General features: G+C 42.7%; 1 protein-coding gene across 1 annotated transcript; it reads right to left on the reverse strand.

The window, feature by feature from the left end:
- Positions 1-1323: 1323 nt before the first annotated feature.
- On the reverse strand, positions 1324-9519 carry slc5a1 (solute carrier family 5 member 1; the record flags this gene model as incomplete). Its single annotated transcript, XM_079551840.1, has 13 exons — positions 9442-9519; positions 9255-9314; positions 9075-9179; positions 8890-8995; positions 8189-8269; positions 7875-8083; positions 7471-7606; positions 7301-7408; positions 7071-7221; positions 6833-7001; positions 2839-3054; positions 2638-2752; positions 1324-1535 (listed from the first exon to the last, which is right to left on the reverse strand). Exons 3-13 carry the CDS (start codon positions 9168-9170, stop codon positions 1324-1326), a joined length of 1599 nt encoding a protein of 532 aa, XP_079407966.1. The 5' UTR covers positions 9171-9179; positions 9255-9314; positions 9442-9519.
- Between the last annotated feature and the right edge of the window lie 16207 nt (positions 9520-25726).

A 25726-nucleotide genomic window follows, 5' to 3' on the forward strand; every position in this document is an offset into this window, starting at 1 on the left:
GTTAGCATGCAACCGGTTAGCAACTGTCAACAGCTTCAACACGATAAACACATGTGTGACTCACATCTATGAACACTGAGGAGATTCTACAGTAACAGCTCAGCTCTGACCTCTATCACATGTTGTATCCAGGCTAGATGTTTGGAGTGTTCAGGGCTTTCTTTTGGAGAGGCTTATCTTGTTGAAGACTTACTAGTTTCTTCACATAAACGTGCACTCTATGGGGCCGTGTTTTAACTGTTTTCTTCTTGAGCAATGATTACGAGTAAATAAAAATGCCGCTGTCAATCAGTTGTCTTTCATTTTCATCCTGAGTAGAGATTTTGTCACATGTTGTAGTACTACATAATTCTGCTTCGGAATTCAAAATGGCCGCCATAACAAAAAAAGTCACATGACTGAAAGGCATGTATAAGTTAAACATTGTGTTCCTCCTGCTGTAATAGGTTTCACCCAAAACAAACATTGACATGAGAAGATGATTTGTCTTTTTGGAGGGTCTGACCAGTTGTTCAAGTTTACTATGTTTCTGGATTTAAAAAGCCTGTAGGTGGTTTCTGAAAAAAAGAAAGAAAAAAAAATCATACCATAAAGATGATAGCTCTGAGTTGAATGATTATTAAGCTTTGGAGCTAAAGTCATGCTTGTCAGTTGGGGCTGGTTGTCTAGCCTGGGGAAGGGGCTGGTAAAGTAATTTCACACAGTTAGTTCAACTTAGTGGGAGGGACACATCGGGCATTGTTCAGTGAGCATTCTTAATTCATCTGAATAACAAAACAACAAAAATCCTATTCATAAAACTAGGGACAACCAACCCCACACAGTGTGACACCCGGCCCTGCACGTGCGGGGCAATGTTACAGTCAAGATGTCTTTTTTTTTTTACATCATCACTTGAATGTTGTGTAAAGTAACTTGCAATGTATAAGTAGCATGCAAGTATATTAATCAACTAGTAAGTGAGCATGTGGTGCATCTTGTAGAGACAGCTGTATCTCACAGTAAACATTTATTTGTGAAAGTTCTTGTCTGTGGCAGTAACTTCTAACAAGGGTTAAGGCACAGATTTATAATACAATCTAGATCATGGTAATTCAATGGAACGAAGCATCCAGCTGTGGCTAATAGGACGCTACTTATTATTGTGACTTCTTTTAAGTTTGTTTGATTTATATGTGTGTTCTGGTGAGAGGGTCCGTCAGAAGTGAAAACCCACTAGAAACTCTGGAAACAACTGATCTTGGCCACTGTGATGAAAGGCTCACTGAAAGGTCAGCACACAGAAAAAGTGACATAATGCAGCTTTTAGTAAAACTGTGTGTTTTATGCGTAAAATCCGTGGAAGAAGACGGCCACACAAAGCAGGAGGAGGGCGTTGGCGTTGGCCACGTTCCTCCAGAGCGGGACCTCGGTTGTGTCTGTCAGCGCCTTCTTCATCTCGGCCTCTTCCTCTGGGCTCAGCTGGACGCTCTTGTTCTCCTCCAGGCCGCAGAAGCACATGATGGCCCTCTTGCACAGACCAGGCCGTTCCTCATCTGCAAAAATCCAGACCACATTGTAAGTGAAGCCGCATCATTTCATCAAAAACTATTAAGCCTTTCTTAGTTAATATGGTTCGCAAATAGGAATACTTTTTTTCTTCTTTTTTGCTTGGTTGGTTAAATAACAAATAACACAAGAACAAGATAGGGTATAGCTGAAAACAGTATCATACAGGCAGTTAAAGGACAAACTTCTTAACTCAGAAATGTCAAAAAAAGTGACAACAAGACGAGGAAAATGATCCATTTACATGTGTTTTGTAGGTCTCACTCTGGCCTACAGGCTGTAACCGTTTAGATTTGGGTAAATGTGCTCATTTCAGGTGGGAGTTAAGAGATTAAACATGGACTGTGACATAATTAATGTGATATGTTTAAACAATAATGCTTTAAAATGACAAAATAACAAAAGTGTAGTTCCTCCTCCTCACCACCAACATGCACGATCAAAAGAAGGAAGCCCTGATACCAAATTATTGATTCTGAGATAACCGATATTTCCCAGCAGTTGTAAATGGGAGGAACTATTAAAGGTGGAGTGATCGGTGATAACACTAAATTTGTATCAGATAATTCTGTTTACATCAGAAGCTTAATGAGGGCAAATAAATGGAGATCAATCGTCAATCATCCATTTGTGTAAGACCTGAGTCATTCTCTACAGGACTCTGACTATGAAAGAATCAAGCAGAGACCGAGGTTTACCCGTTTCAACTTTAAACGCTTTGTAAGGCCATTTTGACGTCCAGATGCAATGCCACAAGTGATACAGAAATCAAACAAGCAAGAAATGATTTAAATCTTTTGTAAAACTGAAACTTTACAGGAAATGTCAGTAAAACATGTAATTGGATCTATTTTGGTTCATGTTTTTTGTATTTTTGACAAACCTGGAATGGAACGGAATAAAGATTGAGCTGTGTTATTATTTTCAAAGCAAATGTCATGCTTTTAAATGGCATTTAAAGACAGTCCATTTATTGACTTTTAATCTACACTTTTTAGTACATGTTATACTTTAATACTGACACACAGTACTGCACCCATTGCTTTAAAATGCATTTCATTTTTGGAGAATATCAGTAAAAGGTCTCACCATGGTTTGTATCGTCTTTATTCATATCCTCATCTTGATTGTCGACCCAGTCATCTGCCTCGATGTCGACCCGCTCCTCCGTGCTGTTCCTCAGACTCCAGCACAGACGATGCAACTGGGCAACACCGAACATGACGGTTACGATTTGGTTCATGGCGTCATTTACAAATAGAGCTTAATGTAAATGGAGTGTGCACATACGTGCTTGTCGTCAATGGGTTTGGTCATGAGGGAGATTCCCAGGATGAGGATACAGGAGAGTGTGAACAGAATGATGCCGAAGTACAGATAGTGGACGCCGCAGATGATGGTGGGGCAGTCACTGGGGTTTACACAGCTGCCGGTTCCGTAGATAAATTCTGCAATCATTCGGGTCAGACCAATGACCAGGCCTATCATCAGGCCGTAAAAAGCACCCTGAGAAAAGAAATGCAAGTAAACAAAAAGGGCTAAGGGGCTGTTACATTGATTTAAAGTGCATATGACACATGAGTCACAATTTTTGCTAAAACATACATAGCATATATTTAAGATTTTACTAAAAAAAAAAAAAAGTACCCAGCTTTCTATAGTTTCACCAAACAATTTTAAACTGTTGCCGTGCCAACCATGTTATGTCAATGGGAAATGAGTCAAAGTGCTGTATGTTAGTGAAGTGATGATGTCATCGCTCCGGGTCCAACTGAGCTTTAGCCGTATTTAGCCATAATGGGATTTAGCTGATTTTAACCTGCTGTAGAGCCGACCACAAGGCTCTTTGTGAACATCTGATCACAAATAAATATCACATTTTCTCTGGATTTTCTTTAGTAAGTCTTTTCTGACATTAATTATAAAATGGTTATTTCCATACACAATAAAGTCACACCACACCTCCACCTGAGCACCCACAGGACAGAGACACCTCCACCTGAGCACCCACAGGACAGAGACACCTCCACCTGAGCACCCACAGGACAGAGACACCTCCACCTGAGCACCCACAGGACAGAGACACCACACCTCCCCCTGAGCACCCACAGGGCAGAGACACCACACCTCCACCTGAGCCCCCACAGGACAGAGACACCACACCTCCACCTGAGCACCCACCGGGCAGAGACACCACACCTCCACCTGAGCACCCACAGGACAGAGACACCTCCACCTGAGCACCCACAGGACAGAGACACCACACCTCCCCCTGAGCACCCACAGGGCAGAGACACCACACCTCCACCTGAGCACCCACAGGGCAGAGACACCACACCTCCACCTGAGCACCCACAGGACAGAGACACCTCCACCTGAGCACCCACAGGACAGAGACACCACACCTCCCCCTGAGCACCCACAGGGCAGAGACACCTCCACCTGAGCACCCACAGGACAGAGACACCACACCTCCCCCTGAGCACCCACAGGGCAGAGACACCACACCTCCACCTGAGCACCCACAGGACAGAGACACCTCCACCTGAGCACCCACAGGACAGAGACACCTCCACCTGAGCCCCCACAGGACAGAGACACCTCCACCTGAGCACCCACAGGACAGAGACACCACACCTCCACCTGAGCACCCACAGGACAGAGACACCACACCTCCACCTGAGCACCCACAGGACAGAGACACCACACCTCCACCTGAGCCCCCACAGGACAGAGACACCACACGTCCACCTGAGCACCCACAGGACAGAGACACCTCCACCTGAGCCCCCACAGGACAGAGACACCTCCACCTGAGCACCCACAGGACAGAGACACCACACCTCCACCTGAGCACCCACAGGACAGAGACACCACACCTCCACCTGAGCACCCACAGGACAGAGACACCACACCTCCACCTGAGCACCCACAGGACAGAGACACCACACCTCCACCTGAGCCCCCACAGGACAGAGACACCACACCTCCACCTGAGCACCCACAGGACAGAGACACCACACCTCCACCTGAGCCCCCACAGGACAGAGACACCACACCTCCACCTGAGCACCCACAGGACAGAGACACCACACCTCCACCTGATCACCCACAGGACAGAGACACCACACCTCCACCTGAGCACCCACAGGACAGAGACACCACACCTCCACCTGAGCACCCACAGGACAGAGACACCACACCTCCACCTGAGCCCCCACAGGACAGAGACACCTCCACCTGAGCACCCACAGGACAGAGACACCACACCTCCACCTGAGCACCCACAGGACAGAGACACCACACCTCCACCTGATCACCCACAGGACAGAGACACCTCCACCTGATCACCCACAGGACAGAGACACCTCCACCTGAGCACCCACAGGACAGAGACACCACACCTCCACCTGAGCCCCCACAGGACAGAGACACCACACCTCCACCTGAGCCCCCACAGGACAGAGACACCTCCACCTGAGCCCCCACAGGACAGAGACACCACACCTCCACCTGAGCCCCCACAGGACAGAGACACCACACCTCCACCTGAGCCCCCACAGGACAGAGACACCACACCTCCACCTGATCACCCACAGGACAGAGACACCACACCTCCACCTGATCATCCACAGGACAGAGACACCACACCTCCACCTGAGCCCCCACAGGACAGAGACACCACACCTCCACCTGAGCACCCACAGGACAGAGACACCACACCTCCACCTGAGCCCCCACAGGACAGAGACACCACACCTCCACCTGAGCCCCCACAGGACAGAGACACCTCCACCTGAGCCCCCACAGGACAGAGACACCACACCTCCACCTGAGCCCCCACAGGACAGAGACACCACACCTCCACCTGAGCCCCCACAGGACAGAGACACCACACCTCCACCTGATCACCCACAGGACAGAGACACCACACCTCCACCTGATCATCCACAGGACAGAGACACCACACCTCCACCTGAGCACCCACAGGACAGAGACACCTCCACCTGAGCCCCCACAGGACAGAGACACCACACCTCCACCTGAGCACCCACAGGACAGAGACACCACACCTCCACCTGAGCACCCACAGGACAGAGACACCACACCTCCACCTGAGCACCCACAGGACAGAGACACCACACGTCCACCTGAGCACCCACAGGACAGAGACACCTCCACCTGAGCACCCACAGGACAGAGACACCACACCTCCACCTGAGCACCCACAGGACAGAGACACCACACCTCCACCTGAGCACCCACAGGACAGAGACACCACACCTCCACCTGAGCACCCACAGGACAGAGACACCACACCTCCACCTGATCACCCACAGGACAGAGACACCTCCACCTGAGCCCCCACAGGACAGAGACACCACACCTCCACCTGAGCACCCACAGGACAGAGACACCACACCTCCACCTGAGCACCCACAGGACAGAGACACCACACCTCCACCTGAGCACCCACAGGACAGAGACACCACACCTCCACCTGAGCACCCACAGGACAGAGACACCACACGTCCACCTGAGCACCCACACGACAGAGACACCTCCACCTGAGCCCCCACAGGACAGAGACACCACACCTCCACCTGATCACCCACAGGACAGAGACACCACACCTCCACCTGAGCCCCCATAGGACAGAGACACCACACCTCCACCTGAGCACCCACAGGACAGAGACACCTCCACCTGAGCACCCACAGGACAGAGACACCTCCACCTGAGCACCCACAGGACAGAGACACCTCCACCTGAGCACCCACAGGACAGAGACACCACACCTCCACCTGAGCACCCACAGGACAGAGACACCTCCACCTGAGCACCCACAGGACAGAGACACCACACCTCCTCTTTGCTGTTTGCTGTCAATGGAACTGTCAACAGTTTGGACCCTGACTTCCTGTCAGTAGCTTAAAAACTGAAGTAAAAATAACTTTCTGCCCAACATTTCTTCATTAAAATTGCTGCTTCACTGAATATTGTCCATCAAAATAAGTATTTTCAAAAGCATTAAAACCCGTCATATGTACTTTAAACATATTTAAACATATTTAAACATATTTGTTGAACCAAAAACCCACAAAAATGTGCTGAATACTCCATTAATACAAGCCTTAAATTTGAGCGATGTCAATATATTTCAGAAAACAATTATATTTTTGTTCTATCAGCCATACTTTTTTCATCCGATGTGTTTTCTGGGATTCCGCAAAAGCTACGTGTGCATATTCTAATCTAATCTAAAAATAAGTCAGTTACTTACCGCCTCATTGACGCGCTTGCAGAAGATGGCCAGCATGAAGACGGCTGCGATCGGAGGCGTCAGGTAGCTTGTGATCGACTGAATGTAATCAAAGAGCTGTCCACTCTGAGCATTTTGCACCACTGGGATCCAGGCAATGCTCACACCAATCAGGACCAAGATGAAAATTCTACAGCAGAGCAGACACGTTTCTTAAATGATCAGTTCAGTCACAGGTGTAACTTTTGTTTGGAGTTACCTTCCAGCGATCATGAGCTCCCTCTCAGAGGCGGAGCGTCGGACCTTGGTATAAATGTCCATAGTAAAGAGAGTACTGGCGCTGTTGAAGATAGAGGTGAGAGAGCTCATGAGGGAGGCCATCATCACAGACAACATCAGACCACGCAGACCTGAAATATATACAACACATCATAGATCGAATGTAGTATGTGAATATTTTTATGTTAATATGTGGTTTATGCAACCCACCATTAGGCATCAGGTCCACCACTAGTTTAGGATAAGCAATGTTGGTGCAGCCCACACTGGTGCCACAATATTCTTCACATAAACTTGGAACCACACATGCTATTTCATCTAAAAGGACATGTAAATCAGTGAAGATGTTTGGTGATGTTGAAGAAGCACAGAGATTTTACCTGGATATAGAATCCTGCTGATCATTCCAGGGAACACCATCAGAAACATGGGCAACAGCTTCAGGTAACCACACAAGACACAGCCTCCTTTAACATGAGACATATTCTTGGCAGAGAGGCAGCGCTGCACAATAACCTGCATTGATATTTGATATTGTTAGTTTTGTCATTTTATGTGCGCTATTCCATGTCTTTACTTTTATTCAAAGGCAAAGAAGTACTACATCTTATTCCGCTGATCATAGGAGCGTTTAAGTAAATGGATGTTCTCTCTGAAGAGGTAAAAGGCACTTTGCGTGCACAAGGGCAACACCATAAAAGCATCAACAAATCAATTGGATGACCTGGTGATGGTCTTTATGGCGATCATTACATGTGCCTCGTCATCACGGTAATGTACTGACCTGATCTGTGCACCAGTACCAGGTGGCCTGAATGGTGAGCCCAAATACCAGGCCAGGCCATGGCAGGTCACCTGTGATTGCATCCCTGAAAATATGGAAGGAATCTGCACGAGGCTCGTAGCACGCTGCACTGATGTTAGTTGTAACCGAGGGCACAGCTGTCATGTAGCGCTCCTGGAACTGCTCATAGCCTCCCACCTCATTGAAGGCTACACACAGGAGAAAATAGGTATTTTTAGGAAATTGAAGGTAAATGTACTTGATAATTCTAAAAGCACATTATGATTCTTCAGGAGATGGAGAAAATGTATTACCGAATCCCATGAGGATGAATGATCCAATTATCATGATGATGGTCTGTAGTGTGTCTGTGTAGATCACTGCTGCTAAACCCCCTAAAACACCGAGCGATGAAGAGAATTCATTAAAGATACAAAGTATGTTGAAACACAAAACACTCAATTCACATTTCAGAAAGTGCCAGTGAGCAAATTCAATTGTGCACATAAGAAAAGTTGTTATCAAAAATAAAACAAGGGAGCAAAGTTTACACTCTGAAATACAGTTCTGGGATTGTGTGTAATTTGTGAATCAAGATTAGAAACCTCATCAGTTAAACAATAATTTGATTATGTTTATGAGCAAGTCACTAAATAACATGTGAGAAATTCCAAGTTTATGATATCTTGGAGTTTTTATGATGATGAATGTGTTTTCATCAAGTGCCGTAATTACTTCATTAAAATCAGTATGAGAAGTTGATTTTTGTTGGAGTGTGCAGTGTTATGTCATAGCTGTTGTTACAGTAAAACTCAACAGAAGGCCAGCTCTTGCTTATCACCTTCACAGGTGATTAACCACAAAAACACACAGCCAATAAAAAACTCACTTCTCTACAAACGGTTCTGGTAAGACTTTGCCCTAGACCTGGAGCCATTCATAAAAGAGATAAGACCACGGCTTGTAGTTGATTTTGGATGAGTTCAATGGAAAAGGAAGCAAACAACACAGATACCTGTGACAGTGTATAGTGCGGTAATGGCCAGCAGTGCAATAATAGCCACGTAGATGTCCAAGCCCAGGGCCAGGTTGATAAAGATGGCACCAGAGAACATGTCTGCCTTTGAAGAGAACGTGTGCTTGTTATTGCACTTTGCCGAGAGTACTATTAGATTTGATTGTGCAGACAACTGGACTTACTGAGATCTTGGTGAACACATAGAGGGCGAGCGACAGCACGGACAAATAGATGCGGATGCGCTGGCCGCCAAACCTCTTCTTCAGATACTCAGGCATTGTCACAATCTAAACGCACATAAAAACTGGATTGAAATGACACTGGAAGACGTTTCACAAAGGAGTAAGAGCAATGAAGTTTACCCCAGCCTTAATGTAGATGGGCACGAAAAGCCATGCGAGAATGACAACCACAATGAGAGCCTGGAAAAAACATTGAAAAGAATCCTCTTGGTCATGTTGGTCTTGTATGTAGAAGGTCTGACCATATGATACTCTAACATGGTTAAACCGTAAATATAAAACATTTGTGTAACAGGAGATTACTTACATTCCACTCAAATCCACCAATAGCAATACCTGCGGCTGCACCTGTGCCTGCGATTCCCACAAAGTGACCACTGCCGATGTTGCTGGCAAAGAGAGATGCTCCAATCTGTCAAGGCACAAACATATTTAAATAAATGTCTTAAATGAGAACATAACAATAACAACAGAGTTTTGATGAGAACAAACCAAAATCCATACAACAAAATATCGTAGGCTAATTCAAGACTTACGTATGTTTGACCCCAGGAAGAATAGTCTTTATAGAGGCTAATTGCAGTCCAATGATAAACAATCTCAAACAATTAAGCATTTTTCTTATTTTCTGATAAGGTCACACCCACCGGCCACCACACCATGCTCCTCCCGGCCAGGAAGAAACCACCAACTGTGGACCGGTTGGTTCGCACCATAGCCTACAACCAGACCAAAATAACAACCAAGAAATCATTGTGTTATTGTGATTTTGTTTTTTATCTTATACTTATGCACAATTCCACTTTATATGTATTATCAGTTAAAACCACTTCCCAATGTTTTTGTATAATATTGGTCAACTATCATGATACTAAACATTATTCATTAATCTATTGCATTGTGGAAAATACAAAGTAGAGTATTTTTATTTTTATTATTTGAAAGTACAACTTACACACCCAAAACTCAGGTTAACAATTCACAGAGACTAAGAAGAATGGTCAACTGACTTACCCAGATCCCGACAGCCAGCACAACCACAAAATATATCACAATGACAGATATATCTGCTGCATTGTTGAGCACCACACTGGATGTGCCATTTCTGGCAGCAGCCTTGGTGTAAGAGAATCCAAAGTAATCTCGAGACATGGTTACGAGCAGAACACAGCAGACTGTCCCGGTCCAGGCACCTGTGGCTGTGCACCTCTCAGGTGGAGGAGTGTCTTTAATCTGTGTGGAGTACGTGTGACTGGGGGGATGGCTCAGAGGGAAACACATTACAGCAATCAAAGATAAACATTAGATTGACCATACAAACTAGAACAGAGCTTGGCTGCTGTAAAGTACAAAAATAATAATAATAATAATAATGATAGTAAAAAAAATCTCTTGCATATCATCATGAAAAAACAGATTTTATGTTTATATCTTATTTCTTTTTCTGAAGGTAACTGAGTGATGAAGTGTTAATATTGCATTCTTGTATCATTTATGTTTTTGTGCTGTTGTTTCCAAAGAATCTACAAGCGTAAATACGAGCCACTAGAGGGCTCTATAGTTTACCAGGAGCAGCCCTCTGAGCCAGCCTTGTAGGAAACAGATTTACATTTCAGTTTCATTTTCAAAATATCACTTTATTTATTTGACTTTAAATGCCTCAGTTGCCTCTCCATTGTCTATGACAACAAAGTATGGGAGGTGGCAGCTCTTACTGTATATCAAAATAAAACAATTTTATAAAAATTAAGAATACAAACAAACTGGGGACATGTTCTTCACCATGTGACCAAAGGCAGGGAACAAACTACTACAAACAAACATAAAAGTACGGATGGAACACGGAGACCTCATTGGGATGACTCGCTCAAATGTGCGAGGACACCTATCAGTGATTAGTGATCACATTGATCTGTTCTGAAGTAAATGCAGTCATCCTAAACATAGTCATAAATAACCTTGTGCAATAAAGGACTAGGTCATACAGTTACTAATGTTATGAATATGAAAGTGTACTTCAGTCATAATTGCCAAGCTCTATTTTACAAGCACACATAAAGGTATACGAGTGACTTGGTGGACTTATCAGTCTGATGCTGTTATGGCTGCTTGAAATCTCTAAATGGGGACAATCGATATTCACTTGAATGAGAATCAATGACTGGAATGAGGCCAAATCTCTGCAGATTAAGGCCCATACACAGTGAAATTTCAGACCTTTTCACCAGATAAAAAAGCTCCAGCCCGCGCAGGCAGAGACTTTCACCATATGTAGTTGTATTCATCGGATATCTTCAAAGACAACACAAACCTGTGAAAGAGAAACAGAGAGAGGGAGCGATAGAAGAAACTGATCTTCTGTAACAAGCATAGACTGTAAAGGTAAAGGGACGATACTGAAGCTGCATTTGACAAAAACCATCATTTCACACCGTTCTGTTTGATCAAATCAGCAATATATGGAAAGCCTTGTCACTGCTGTTTGGATATTTATTTAACCAGGATAAATCGACTGATTATTTGATCAGCACACTGCTTTTAAATGTAGCCTAATTTGTGAGTTTATACAATGCAGAAACACACACACACGTTTTATTGCTGCTCAAATGCTTATTAATTATTTCCAGATACACAATGGGCCCATATAAAATGTAAGAAAATTGATAAGACTACACACAGCTTTAATTTGTAATTGTGGAAAAACAGACGGTGTGAGATGACGGTGAACCTATAACAGCATCAGCAGCTTGTGCTGTACTTACAGAGGGAAGTCCAAGCCAATCCCGTCCCGTATACCCGTGCAATTAAGTTGATAACCAAGAATGTTTTGAAATTTGGTTTAACTTAGAAAACCTTAGAGCACTCCAAGAGTCTACTGGACAAGGAAGATTAAACATATTGCAACATATCAGCAAGTCAACAAACAAGAACAAGTAGGCTCTAATGCTTGGATTTAGTTAGTTAGTTTATTATAAATTATTACATTGATCAGACTGTCAGTGTCGGTCTGTTATCATGGACTTGTGGACTGTTGTGAGCGAAACCACCTGTGCTTGAACACCAGCAAGACGAAGGAGATGGTGATCGACTTCAGGTCAGGAGGAAGAAACTACCACACACTGCTCAACATCCAGGGGGAGGACATTGAGGAGGTGGACAGTTTCAAGTACCTGGGTGTTCACCTCCACAATAAACTGGACTGGTCTCACACCACCAACGCCCTGTACAAGAAGGGCCAAAGTCGCCTCCACCTTCTGAGGAGGCTGATGTCCTTCGGAGTGAGCAGGCCTCTGCTCAGGACTTTTTATGACTCTGTGGTAGCCTCTGCTCTCCACTACGCTGCCGTGTGCTGGGCCCCGGGCAGCACAGAGCGGGACAAGAACAGGAGGGCCCCCCTGGACTCTGTGGAGGAGGTATGGGACAGTGGGGCATTAGCCAAGCTCACCTCCATCATGGACAACACCTCCCACCCACTGCATGGGACTGTAGAGGAGCTGAGCAGCTCTTTCAGTGGAAGACTGAGGCACCCTCAGTGCAAGAGGGAGCGCTTCCACAAGGCCTTCATCCCCACTACTGTCAGACTGTACAATAAGACTGTAAAATAACATGTGCAATAACCCCTTTGCAAAACTACGTGCAATCATCTCTGTATCAGCGTCACTTTATTCTCTGTATTATTAGTGACAACTACACTAAGACTGTAAACTTTGCACTGCCAATGCTGACCTTGATATCTATTTTTTATGGTCTATTCTGATCTTATTGTATATTTTATTTTGTTTTTATTTTCCTATTGTTTATATTTCTGCCCCCTTCATATTTTTGCTCCCACTCATTGTACATAAGATACCTCCTTTTTTACTATTTAACTGTCTATTTTGCAAAAGGGATGATGATGAAAGTACAGGTAGGGTCGGTGCTTTGAAGTTAAATTGCTTCAACCTACTCCTCTGAGCTTTTTCTACGTATAACTGAAAGCGTGAATGCTAAACTTAACCTAAATAAAAAAGATCATCAGTCCAGCTTCAAGGACTAGTGTGCATGTTTTACCACCAGGGGGCACAGTTTCGCACGTCTCCATTTGACGCTTGTCCTCGGGGGCATTTGGGCCCAACTCACAGTATGGTGGAAAAGTGACATCGCATCAGCCATTGCATCCATTTCTAGCTTTGACTTTTTTCTGTTTTCTCTACAGTCGGATACAGAGCGACTTTCAGTGTTTGCTGCCCAAGTAAGTCAGACTTGAGATGACACAATTTGACAAAAATGTTGAGTTTCCTGTGACATGATCGACTGATACGGCTCTGCCTTCTCGGTACTTTTACACCCTCCATATGAAAGCGGTTAAATCAGAAGATTATTTCATATTTTTCTTTCCGCCCTTCGCTCACATGATTTATTCTCTGTTTATGTTTCCCCTCTCCATTTCTACATCAACAAGTGCAGTCTTCAGCTGTAAGCCCATAGGCTCCAGTCCTAAAATGGCCATGAATGAACCTGCCCTGAAGCTTCTTTTTTTTGTTTTAAGTGGGGTCATGGGTAAGTTGCATTTCCTTTTCAAAAAGAACAATTCAGCTGTTTAAGTAGAATTATACTTTTTCTAATAAGCTAAGATCAGGCCACATTTGACAAATGAAAGAAAGAAACTGGGCTAGGCTAACACCACGTGGCAATACCTTCACACATGAGTAAACAGAATGACGGAGGCCCGTGTGTCTCATATCAACACAACTGCTGCACTTCACACATTCGTAGTTTAGTGGCAAACTAAGGAAATGCAGCACTGCTGCTGTTGAAATAATGAACATCTGGACAAACAACATTTGGGAGAAAAATAATACTCAGGAGATGAGCTCACCTTGGCTTTTCGGTCATTTTTAGACCAGGCCACACATTCTTATTAACCCTCAAATCAAGTTTCATTTGTTAAGACCAAGTTTCGTTTCTGTGGGAGCTGAATGAGCCTGCTTCCTCTGAACTTTGACTGTGTAGCTATTATTTTCAATAACATAGATGGCCTTTACCATGATTGATTGATTGATTGATTGATTGATATGATTTGATCGGGACAAGTGTGAAAAATAAGTAATACCACATTTATAGCCAGGGCTTATTTGCGGCTTATTTGGTCTGCCCTGTAAGGGTGAACATAACTGCAGCAGATGAGATTTAGACACGTCTCAACTCCAAAAATTCCACTTTTTAAAAGTAAAAGTTGGGGGGGATATGTGCTAGATCAGGGGTGTCAAACATACGGCCCGGCCCGCGAGATGATTTAATCCGGCCCCTGCCCTGTAGAGCATAAATTCCAGAGTATGTTGAAAAAAAAAGTCTCTAGCCCATTCCTGTGCGAAGTTATGATTTTTTATGATTTTTTAAAGAATAACCAGTATGCTAGGGGGCCTTAAATGTAAAAAAAAAAGGAAAAAAAAGACGTGTCCAGCAGAGGGCACTGACATAATAAGAGCTCAGGAAATGAACACCACATTATATAGCCACCTGGTAAATGGACAGTCTGCCCCAGGGCTGCTGTGGCTTCAATAACAGCTTACCACCACCGAGGGTGGAGTGAATGAATAATGACTACTATGTAGTACTTTGAGGAACTTGTGACACAGGCTTGTAAAGTGCAATACAAGTGTAAGTGTACAAGTGTATTAATGAAGCTACAGTTAAGTTGGGGTTTTGACCAAATCACAGCTTATTATTATTCATTTATTGGGAACATTTTCTCTACTATATGCGGCCCGCGACCCGCCGTGGGAACTTAATTTCGGCCCACGACCCAAAATGAGTTTCACACCCCTGAGCTAGATTGTGGTCGTTTCTAGACGTTGTGATTGACAGACTTTAATGTACACTCATGTACTGTGTAGTAGGTAGAATACAAGGAGCATTTTGGAAAATGTAATTTCCTGTAATGCATTTTATCCATCCATTCTTTTTCTTTAAAAACGTTTTCCTTCAATCTTTTGCAGACACGTGATGAACAGCTGCTGCTGGAGACTGCTATATTGATGGCAAGTCATGTGACACCTTGATACAGCACCACCAGAACGGCGTCATCCAGTCGGCCGGATGTGACGTCAGAAAGTGCAGCATGAAGAGGTAGAATGTTTATGTCTGTATGGCAACATTACTGTCAGAAATCTGACTCACTCATGGCTCATTGGCACAACATGGACGGCAACCATATTGTGCCAATGGGCCTTGAGTCAGAATCCTATGAAATGTCCCCTCTTCCTATGTCACCGATGTTAACTATATCAACATTACCAATAATTGTCATTAAATTGTCATTTTACTGGTGTAAAACTATGATTAATTCTTACCACAAGCAGAAACCCATCAGGAATAAATATGAAAACTGGAACGCCCAGTAGTCTTTGACACTGGCTGCTGATCAGCTGTCCAAATTCTGTGATAGTGGTTCTCAGTTTGGGTCCAGGTCCTCTGCTGCTCAAGCTGTCCAAACTCTGCAGCCTGACACAAAGTAGGACATTTCTCTCAGGAGTCCTGGCCTCGTGTTTTATTGTGCCAATGATTCTACAGTAATTAATTCTTCTTAAAAAGTAGATGATAAGTTGTTGAATATTATGTGTAAAAAAGCTTGAGGCGTGGAGAGTGTCTTCCCTGCGCTCGCTGCTTCATGAACCTTTGATGACGTCACTTTGTGGAAACAACACACGCTCCGAGTTGCGACTCACCAGTGCACTTTATCCTGGTTAAGGTTAAGGTGGTTCCATCACCAGTAAACAGTGCTTCAGACAGGGCACAAACGTAAACCTGCGAGCCTTCAAAAGTGTTGGCGCTTACCAGTGTTTTGACCTTCAGGAATGTCACATTTAAACTGTCTACACAGTTTTCTTCAGGCTGAACCTTTGCCAAAATATGTTATGTTGTGATGTTGTGGAACGGTTGTGACATTGAAAAGTCTAAACTGAGGTTGGAATGAATCATGGGGCTGGAAAAGGATTGTCTCCATGGAAAATAAGATAAACAAGATAAATTAAGAAATGGTCGCAGCTGTTTTATGTTGATGTGAATTAATGAAGATTTACTTTCATTTGTATTATCTTGCCATCAAAGCAGGCTTTTAATTGATAAAAGGTACATGGGGAGGGGGCCGCACAGTACATGGTTTACTCAATGTTTTACTTGAGTTCCATTTTAAACTTCAGTTTTAATCCAGGCCTGGTATCATTGGAGGGTCAAACATTAGGAAAGTTTGAGAACCACCGCATTATTTTTTTATTAAACCACTTCAAACCACAAACCAATTCAGCTTCTGTTATTTTAAAAGCTAATTCAACCACTCTTTTATTTAGTGATTTTTTTTTTTCATAAAATGATTTTGACTCTTTATAAAACCAAAAGATGTTTCTCTTATTTTACCATTTAACAAGACATGAAACTGAACTAATCATATTTGAATCGATTTTGTACATCGATTCACATTTTAAGCAGTCAGAAATCGATTTTTCCCCTTAAGAGACCTAGATGACCCAGATGATACTAAAAAAATATATATATATGGGTATTTCCCCTGTGCCACTGAGTGTGAAGCGTGCACCCAACGGTCTGGCCTGCACCTTTTGTCTGCGCACATCTGTCACTGTGCAGAGTGTTGCATCTCGCCCTCTGCTCCCCCCCTGCCCTCTTGTGTGGCCCCTTGTCATCCCCACAGCACGGTTTGTGACCGGTGCAGAGTGGAGCAGCCGATCATTGGTCAGTAGCGGCTTGGTTTTAGCCCAAAGACTGCAGGGTGTTAACTAGTAGTGTAGTTTTTAACCGGCCCGCCCGCTTCTCTCGCTGCCCACCCACAAATCCTGGCGCCGCTGCTGGTGTGAAGGGCTCGAGAACAACTGCATCACATTTATTTATGTATCACAGTTAATTATTTATTTAGTACACTTGCAATGGATGGAAACGTGATCTTTAATTATCACAATTCGAATAACTATAGTAATGTTACGTCTGTACCACATACTCAAACTGATAAATTATTTAGAGAAAGCCTTTCTGACCAAGTCCATTATATCTTTGTGTTTGTAATGTACATCTCTGAGAAAAGATGCAGCTGTTTCCATCAAGTCCATATAGTCCATGTGTTCCCTTGCAAACATATCAGAGGTGATCTTTTAAATTTCACATGAATAATTTTCAAATGAACGTGAAAAAAGTGTTAACCTTGGGGCAAAACCACAACAGATGTATTGGGGGGCCAGACTTCCTACTCCCAAACGCAGTTCTGAACGTCAGAATTAATTTGATTTAAGTAGTGTGAAAGAAAATCTGTGTACATTTTTGAATTGCATGATTTTATACCTCACACATTTTTGTTTTTTTAAATAATTGGAGCTTTTGAGTATGGCACCCATCTGTTGTCAATATTACACCAATATCTCTTTTCCAAAGGTCAAGAATTGATTAAAAATAGTTGGACATAACATCTTATAAAGCTTCGATACTGCCTTTTAACATTTGGATACTCTTTTCAATTGAGATTTAAGGGGTTCACCCATATGTTTGACTGCATAAAATAAAATAAATTCTGTTTTGATTTCCTGAAATGATATCAATTTTCTATCTTTCACAATTTGGCATATTAGGTTTTTACTTTGCCAAATTTTATTGTAAGCAATGGCCGCTGGTTGCTCTGTTTTATGATCACGACACTGGGGGCCGCCATTGCTGTAGTACCTCCATATCGCCACTAGGCCCCCATTGAAAAGCATTGGAGTTTAGACATCTTAAAAACAACTTTAACACCTGGTTTCAATTTTTTCAACACTAGACTAGGCTAGACATCCCTCCTGAGAAAACGCTGGGTTAGTCACAATTTATGAAACCAGGCTGGTTTTCGTAAGAAGAATTTTAGAAATCTCGTACTTAATGAGGGTCGGACTGTTAGCATTGGAGCAGCGCGAGCTACACGTCACGCAAGGGCCGAGTCTACGGTGAAGATCCCGCACGTGTGTCCTTTTTAGGAACATGCTTCATCAGAGCTGGGGAGGGGGAGCCTGTAAATCCGCCATGAATTCCCCCATGACCGTGGTCATTATGGTAAACGGGGAGGAGTGAGCAGAAGCTGTCCATTTATATATACAGTCTATGTTCGTAAGTGGCTTGTTGCCAGCTGTGACAGATGGACATGACCAAAGTGAAAGATCATTGTGGAAATAAAGCTCAACCTAATTCTGAGGATAATATTAAGATTAACTGTTCATACATATGTTCTTCTCATCTCTTTTTATCAGATAAAGAAGATTTCTCATTATACACTGTCAAAAGCACAGGGAAAGAAGAATAGTTTTGATTAGAACATGTACAAAGAATTGTTCACATACCTGCTGCAAGCCTGCGGTCAGATGTACGAGATCACAATTTCACAAAAATCCTTCTTGTGCAGCTCTTGATTTGTTTTAGTCCATGCAGTCAGCTGCCAATCATGTGGCAGAAATGCTCTTTGAATGTTGCCGACATCAACAAGCACTTTTATTAGTGTGCTTTCACCCGCACAAAGTGTTTTCGAACATTATTTTATTATTGTACCATTTTGGCACTTCTTAGCCAATCAGCAACAATGCTGCTAAAAGTCTGTCCTCTTCACAAGAAAGCGAGTTTAACATGAGCCATTCCAGACTGGTAACACTGTGCTAATATTATTTGCACTATGATATCAATACGGCTTCTGCCAGGTTATACTTTCCCTGTGGATTTACATTTTGTTTTGATATTCCTTACAGGTTTCACTGATCCCCTCAAGCACCACATGGATACAAAACCCAAGTAAGTGCATCATGGTAGGTGATTCACAATCAAAGCACACAATTGCAGTCTGAAGGCTGTGCCTGTTGTAAAGCTGCGATTCTCAACTGGTGGGTCGAGACCCAAAAGTGGGTCACGGAACTCTTTTCAGTGGATCACGAGCCCATTCCAGGGAACTTTTCAATATTTTCTTTTTCTATGGAGCCTGTTAAAATGTATGTTATTGTGTTGTTTTGATCATAATTAACCTCATAAAGGAATAGGCCACCGTTTATATTATGTTCATACTTGAGCTTAGACAAGTTGATACGTACCTGTCTGGTCCTTGTGTGTGCCCGAGGAAGTCTCTTGTCTCGGCACTTCCGCTGTATTGACACTTCCGGTCGAGCACGAAGCCCGTTCATTTAAACGGAGGACGAGGGGAAATGTTTTCCGCTAAAATCTGATGTTTAGTCGATTGATTTGTGTAAAATGTCCAATGTTCATTTGCACCAACATGTCAACACTGCACCGTTTCTCTGCGTTGCCTGAAAACGGCTTTGTTTTCGTTTAGTGACTGATTGTATCTGGACTTCTCCAGCCCCATGTTAACTGATAGGAAAAAAAGAGGCGAGCACAGTTCATGGCAGCGCTCACGCGAATTTCCGGAATAAGGTGAATAGGAATACATTAGGAGAGGCCAAATGCTAACAACATCCTTGGTCGTTTTGCGTGACTGAGGGCACGCACAAAGACCAGACAGGTGCGCATCAACTCGTCTAAGCTCAGGTAAGAACATATCTCAGTGTGTAAAAATGGTGGCCTGTTCCTTTAGTTTAAAGCAGTACTAAGTAACTCATGCCCCTAGAGGCCAAAAGTGCCACTGCAGGTGTCGTAGCATATTGCGTTTTTTTACTCAGTAATTGTCCGTGAGAGTAAATACTCTAAATACTTCGCTGACAGAAAAGACAAAGGGAGAGAGGGATATTGTACATTCAATTACACAATGGAGATGATTTTTTTTTGCTCACACTCGGCTGTAAATACTGTTTAAGTGGCGCCAGCCCACAGTTAGCTTTGCCCATTAGCCTGTTAGCCTCTCTCTAGTGATTCTATTAGTGTGTATTGGGGCCTCTGATCCGGTGCAGGAAAGTTGTAATTGTGGTTTTCTGGCCAGAGACACCAGGGGGAGATGAAAGACCCCCCAATCATCCCATCAACACTTGTATTACCCCCAGAGGGACTACGGGAAGGATTTAAGGTAAACAAGTTACCTTAACTTGTTCCACACAAATTTGTATTTTCCAAATTTGTGTGGAAAATACAATATTGTATACTTTATATGACAAATTACATTTTTATTTGGGTGGGTCCCCACTCCCGAAGCCATGCGACTTGAGAACCATCGGTTTAAACAATTAAAAGAAACTAATTAGAAAGGACGCTCTAAAAAGAATAGCACTCTGTATTGAGTCAAAATTGTTAAGATATCTGGGATTAGTGGCACATTCCATACAAAAGCCAATGGAGATTTTAAAATGTAAAATACTAAGTGTCATTATTTGTAGCAAGATGCAAGTTGAAACATTTTATTATGTCGTTTTAACCAATGTAAATCTGTACGTTGCTGACAGTTCACAACACATGGAGGATTTTCACCATAATGTTCAACTTATAACATGTCATCCTGAACTTTATACACTTTTATTTACCTTTTATTTTATGGAGCTATGGTTGTATTACTGACAGTCCACATTTTATTAGAAAACTGTGGCAGCTCATGCAGGTAGTGTGAAAGTAAAGCAGGCATAATAGATTTCAGATGGGCCAGGAAGCCGTTTTGTGAGACCAGAGGCATAAAGAGTCATGGTTCACAGAGCCAGATGCCAGGGAAGAGTCGAAAATCAGGCAGAAAGCAGATTCATTGAGACACTGAGAAGGCGGAGGGTTCAAGTTGGCTCATGTGATTGTTACGACTTCACTTTGGATGGGATTAAGGAAGGAGAAGAGTATGAGGCCCAAAGTAAGGCAAGAAGGGTTTTGTCTCCGCTGCCCTAAAAGGAGAGCTCTTGATTTGAAATTTGAAATGATTTGACACCACAAAACAGGGGGAGACAGTCCGTAATGTAAAGTCCTCAAATATGATGCCATACTGCCTGACTGCTACATGGTTTTGTTTGCCTAGTAGTCATTAGGGATGCACTTATACCACTTACTTCAAGTACTTTCTTTTGAGTACTTGCAGAGTACAAGGCATTTCTTCAAACATTCAAAAGTGTACGCTATAGACGGTTTATAGACTTTCACAGCAGATTGGTTACTCACTTTACTCATTTACATTTCCTTGAGTAAAGCACATCAAGTGGCATCGGTTTCTGGTATCGGGACCTCGTGAATGAGTACAACTATAGGTACAGGCATGTGGTATACCCGATACTGGTATTGGTGTATCCCTTGTAGTCATAGCCAAGGTCAAAGAGCAAACATGAAGAGGCCCACAGAGAGGATAAGATGGTCAATACGTTGTGGAGGCCACTGAGGAGACTAAGGATAAGATAAGGAGTTCGCTGTTGGGAGAGATTTGGTGAAAGCTGAGGACACAGGGACATAGATGTGATCACGGGATAAGCAGGACCTCATGGAGAGTTAAGGTCCAGCATCTACACAGTGGCAAGAACAGTTGTCTTCTCAATAGAATGCGTTGAATGTTACAACATCTACACTCCTTGATTATATGGGGAATTGTTGTGTTCTTGTTCAACATCAACATTTCAAGAGTGAGTGCAGAGGTGAAGAGTCATAAACTTTATAAAACTTTATTGAAGACATGAAAACTTTTGAAATGGTGGACTGCACGGCTTAGGCAAAAGTACTACATGAATGCAGTAAGAGCTGGATTCATTGACAAAATCCTAGGGGCCAGTTCCATGTTTTACCTTGAAATATGCTAAAAGAAGCTGTAGTTTGATGTATGTGTCTGTTACACATTGGGCATGTCTTTGAAATAAACCTAGACAATGCGAAGTGCACGAGCACATTCACAACATACACAATGCAAAACCCATTTCTATCTCAGCTGAGTACAAACACACATGCAGGCGTCCACACAAAAGTTTCATGTTGTTCAGTGGCTATTTAGGCTGTGCAAAAGCTTCTGTGAGCAGAGGCAAATCCAAGCATACAGGGGTGGGGCATTGTAGTGGAGCCACTGATAAAGAAACTGTCAGAATAAGCAATAATAAAAACACTGCATGGAAAAACAGCTCATGTTCAAAAGACTCCCGTTCCATTTTTTCTGAAGGAGGCCCCCCGGATCCCCTGCCCAAACATACAGTCTCAGTATAACGTCTTTGGTGCACAGACTGTAGCCTTAAAAATACATTTTTTAAATTCTATGACTACAGAATACTGATCAGACTTCAAATCCAAATGCAATTGAGTTTCATTGGTTCAAACAATGATGGAAATGACCAGTCATCACACAGATCAGAAAGAAGAAGCAGATGGGTCCAAATGGACAATGATCCAAAGCAAACTGCCAAACTGGTTACAAAGTGGCTGAAGTAACAAAGTCAATGTTTTGAAGTGGTCGTCTAGTCTAGTTGAAAATGTATGAGCAAAGCTGAAAAGGCATGTGCATGCAAGGTGGCTACAAATGTGACACATTTACACCAGTTCTGTTTGGAGAAATGGACCAAAACTCCTGCAACTATTGTGACTTGTTTCACTCTGGATGATGACAAACTCTTACCGGCTTCAGCATCTTCACCAGGTCTTTTGTATTTGTTCTTTAGTTGATATTCACATTTCAGACACAGCACGTTCATCTCAGAGACACAGAACCCATCATACAGAATCTGTATAATGACTGGACATTTCCATCTTTTGCATAATTGTTTTAACCAGTGAACCCAAGGATGAACCAGACTTGAGCTTCCAAGGTCATGACATCGTCATCTGGTCTTACACATACAAATTAAACTTCTGACTTGTAGAAAGAAGCAAAAAAAATCTATAAGAATCTATCTCTCTCTCTTCTTGCATTTAGCAAATAGAAATTATTTTCAAAATTGTATTTGATCTAAGAGGAAGTGAATTCTGGTTTCATGTCAGACACTCAAAATGCATAATGTGTCTTTTTATATAGTGTATGTAAACATCTGGTTCCCACTGTGTGGCTTTGATATTACCCTACATTTTCAAAAGTGCAACATTTTGAACTAGTTGTAGTAGTTTTAGGAAGTAGTTGTAAATTTTCAAGTAGAATAAACATATTTTGATAGAAGTATTAATAGTCCCACAGCGAAAGTTAGGCTTCACTCTGACGCGTATGACTGATTGAAGTGGCCTGCCGACTAAAGCGTGACTTGACTCGACCCCATAACCAACTGACTTGCTTGGGACTTGGGACCTGGAACTTCATGACTTGGACTTGACTTGAGGCTTGCGTTGACTTACTCCCACCTCTGTTGGCAGATCATCACACATTTTCTACATATGTCAAAACTTTTTTGTGCCTTGGCCATGAAAATGTCAGCTTCTACTCAAACCAGGTGACTTAGACTCTCTGCAAAAACAGCATTTCATTTTGGATGAGTGAATGTTGCGACCATCCTCCCATTCATTGCTGGCACAACCCCCAACCACATGACTGTCACAAGGCATGATTTCAGGGAAGCTCTGTCTAAAACTCGATTATAATTTATGTTCACTTCCTCCATGTCTTCAATGAATCGATGGTGAATGTAGATGTGTACAGAAGATGTTTATCAGCCAGTTGAGTGTACACAATTTTATCACATGTCGCTTCATGGGAAATGTTCAAACTTGTACACAAGCTGAGCAGATATGTCAGCTCCTACATTGGATCAAAAAAGACTATTTGATGTGTGGGTTTGCCTCATGAGCTTGTACATGTTTTATTGTGCCTCCTCAGATCGTGTGTTCTCTCTTTCTTACAAAATCATTTCTTATCTAATTTGTACATGTTTCTCGTTTAATGCTTTACCGTGACAAGCATCGAGGGTCATCTGGGGTTTAGACACCAATTAGAGTGGAATCTGGACATACACTCTCGTCACATCACACATAGGCCAAGTTCATTCAGGAGTAATTTAATTGCATACTTTATGTCTGCATTACTGTTGCCCCAGTGGCTACATTGTACAATGAGGACAAACAATTATTATGTCATGATCTTGGACAGTGGAGCACGCAGAGTGAATTTGGACAGCATGTTCTTTTCAAAGTGGCAAATATTCTGATGCAGGGTGATTTGGGAAAAGAAAGAGTAGAGGTGTTGACCAGTTTTACACAGCAGATCACCATGAACGCAAGCTCTTGTCGCTCGAGCAGTTTTTTGTTGCCCACCTTAGCCTTGTAGCGCAAGCTCATGCTAGCGTGGTAATTATTAGTGTTGTTCCGATGCTATCCGATTCCAATACCAATTCTTACGGTTAGTGCGCACATACCGAGTACCAGTCCAATAAAAACAACCAACAAGGCCAGTGAGAAAGACTGTAGAAGCCTAAAAGCACGTTGATGTCCTGCTTCCCTTTAAAGACTTAGTGATGGCATCAGAAAGGTGACATCAGTGGCTCACGCGTTGACAATGAGACTCGCACATTTCACCTCTATTACACACTCACATACCACACCTCACATTTCACCTCAAGAAAAGTGCTCCAAGATTTAATTTTTGAACTTCATTAATGTGACAAATTATATTGGCCTCTTTGGGGTGACTTGTTTGATCGACCACAACCAACATCTCCGCGCTCACGTTTGAGCTTCACCTTCTCCCCAATCCAGTCTTGTGTTTCTGTGGGAGACGGCTGCTGTCATGAGCGGGTGCGAGGAGAAGAGAGGTCTGCTGCGGGGGCTCCAGTCATGTGTCCGCTTCGTCTCAGCGAGCCATGAGCAAAAACATGATGAACAAGTTTTATTTTATGTGTGCAGCAAGGTCTGCTGACTGCTGTAGATGCGTTTGACATGGTTTAGTCTGGCTGCTCACACACACACACACACACACACACACACACACACACACGAAAAATACAGTATCTCAAGCGGATACATGGAAAAAACTTTGGTATAAAAATAAAATGTAATTCCAGTATAGGGATCAGAACAACACTAGTAATTTTCAGGGTTTGCCCATGTCAAACTGAGCCTACTACTTTGTACTGTTAAAAAAACATAATAAAGAATTGAATGGGCAAAAAAAAAATGCTTTCAGACAAGAACTGTTGTATATTAAAAAGAAACAGCAAATTATGTTGCATATTAGACACAACAAACGCTCACAACTCATTTACCACACAATAGAAATTTGCATAAGTTTCATTTTATTCATTGTTACGGTCATTTTTAATCATATTCTTAATGTCTGTTTTTTTTTTTTTCTTCCGTTTGGTGGACATCCTGTAAAGTCAAGCCTTGAGCCCTTAGCAGAGTTATTTGCAAATCAGTTGTATTTAAAGAATGAGAGGAGTATTGTCTCCCCTCATGGACATGCCTTGTGTTCACTCTCAAACCCACTCAAAATACACCAAGGAATCAATCTCTTTGTTGGTGCAAAGTCTACCTTGTTGTATATTTACACATCAACTGACTGACTTTACTGGCTTCCACTTCAATAATTGGAGAAAGATTGAAAGTTGAAGGTTCCTTTTTTCCCCTACAGTCTTGTTCTCCTTTGAGCTTTTCTCATGCTAACTCTGTGATTTTTCTCATTTCCTTTATCATCACCACAGTCATTGTCTTCATCAATATTAGAATACTATTTAACCATTTATATTCATATAACTCTTTTAATAGACCTCTCTTAACTGTACAATCGT

This window comes from Gobius niger (genome assembly GCF_951799975.1).
Source record: "Gobius niger genome assembly, chromosome: 2".
In the NCBI taxonomy this organism is placed as follows: domain Eukaryota; kingdom Metazoa; phylum Chordata; class Actinopteri; order Gobiiformes; family Gobiidae; genus Gobius; species Gobius niger.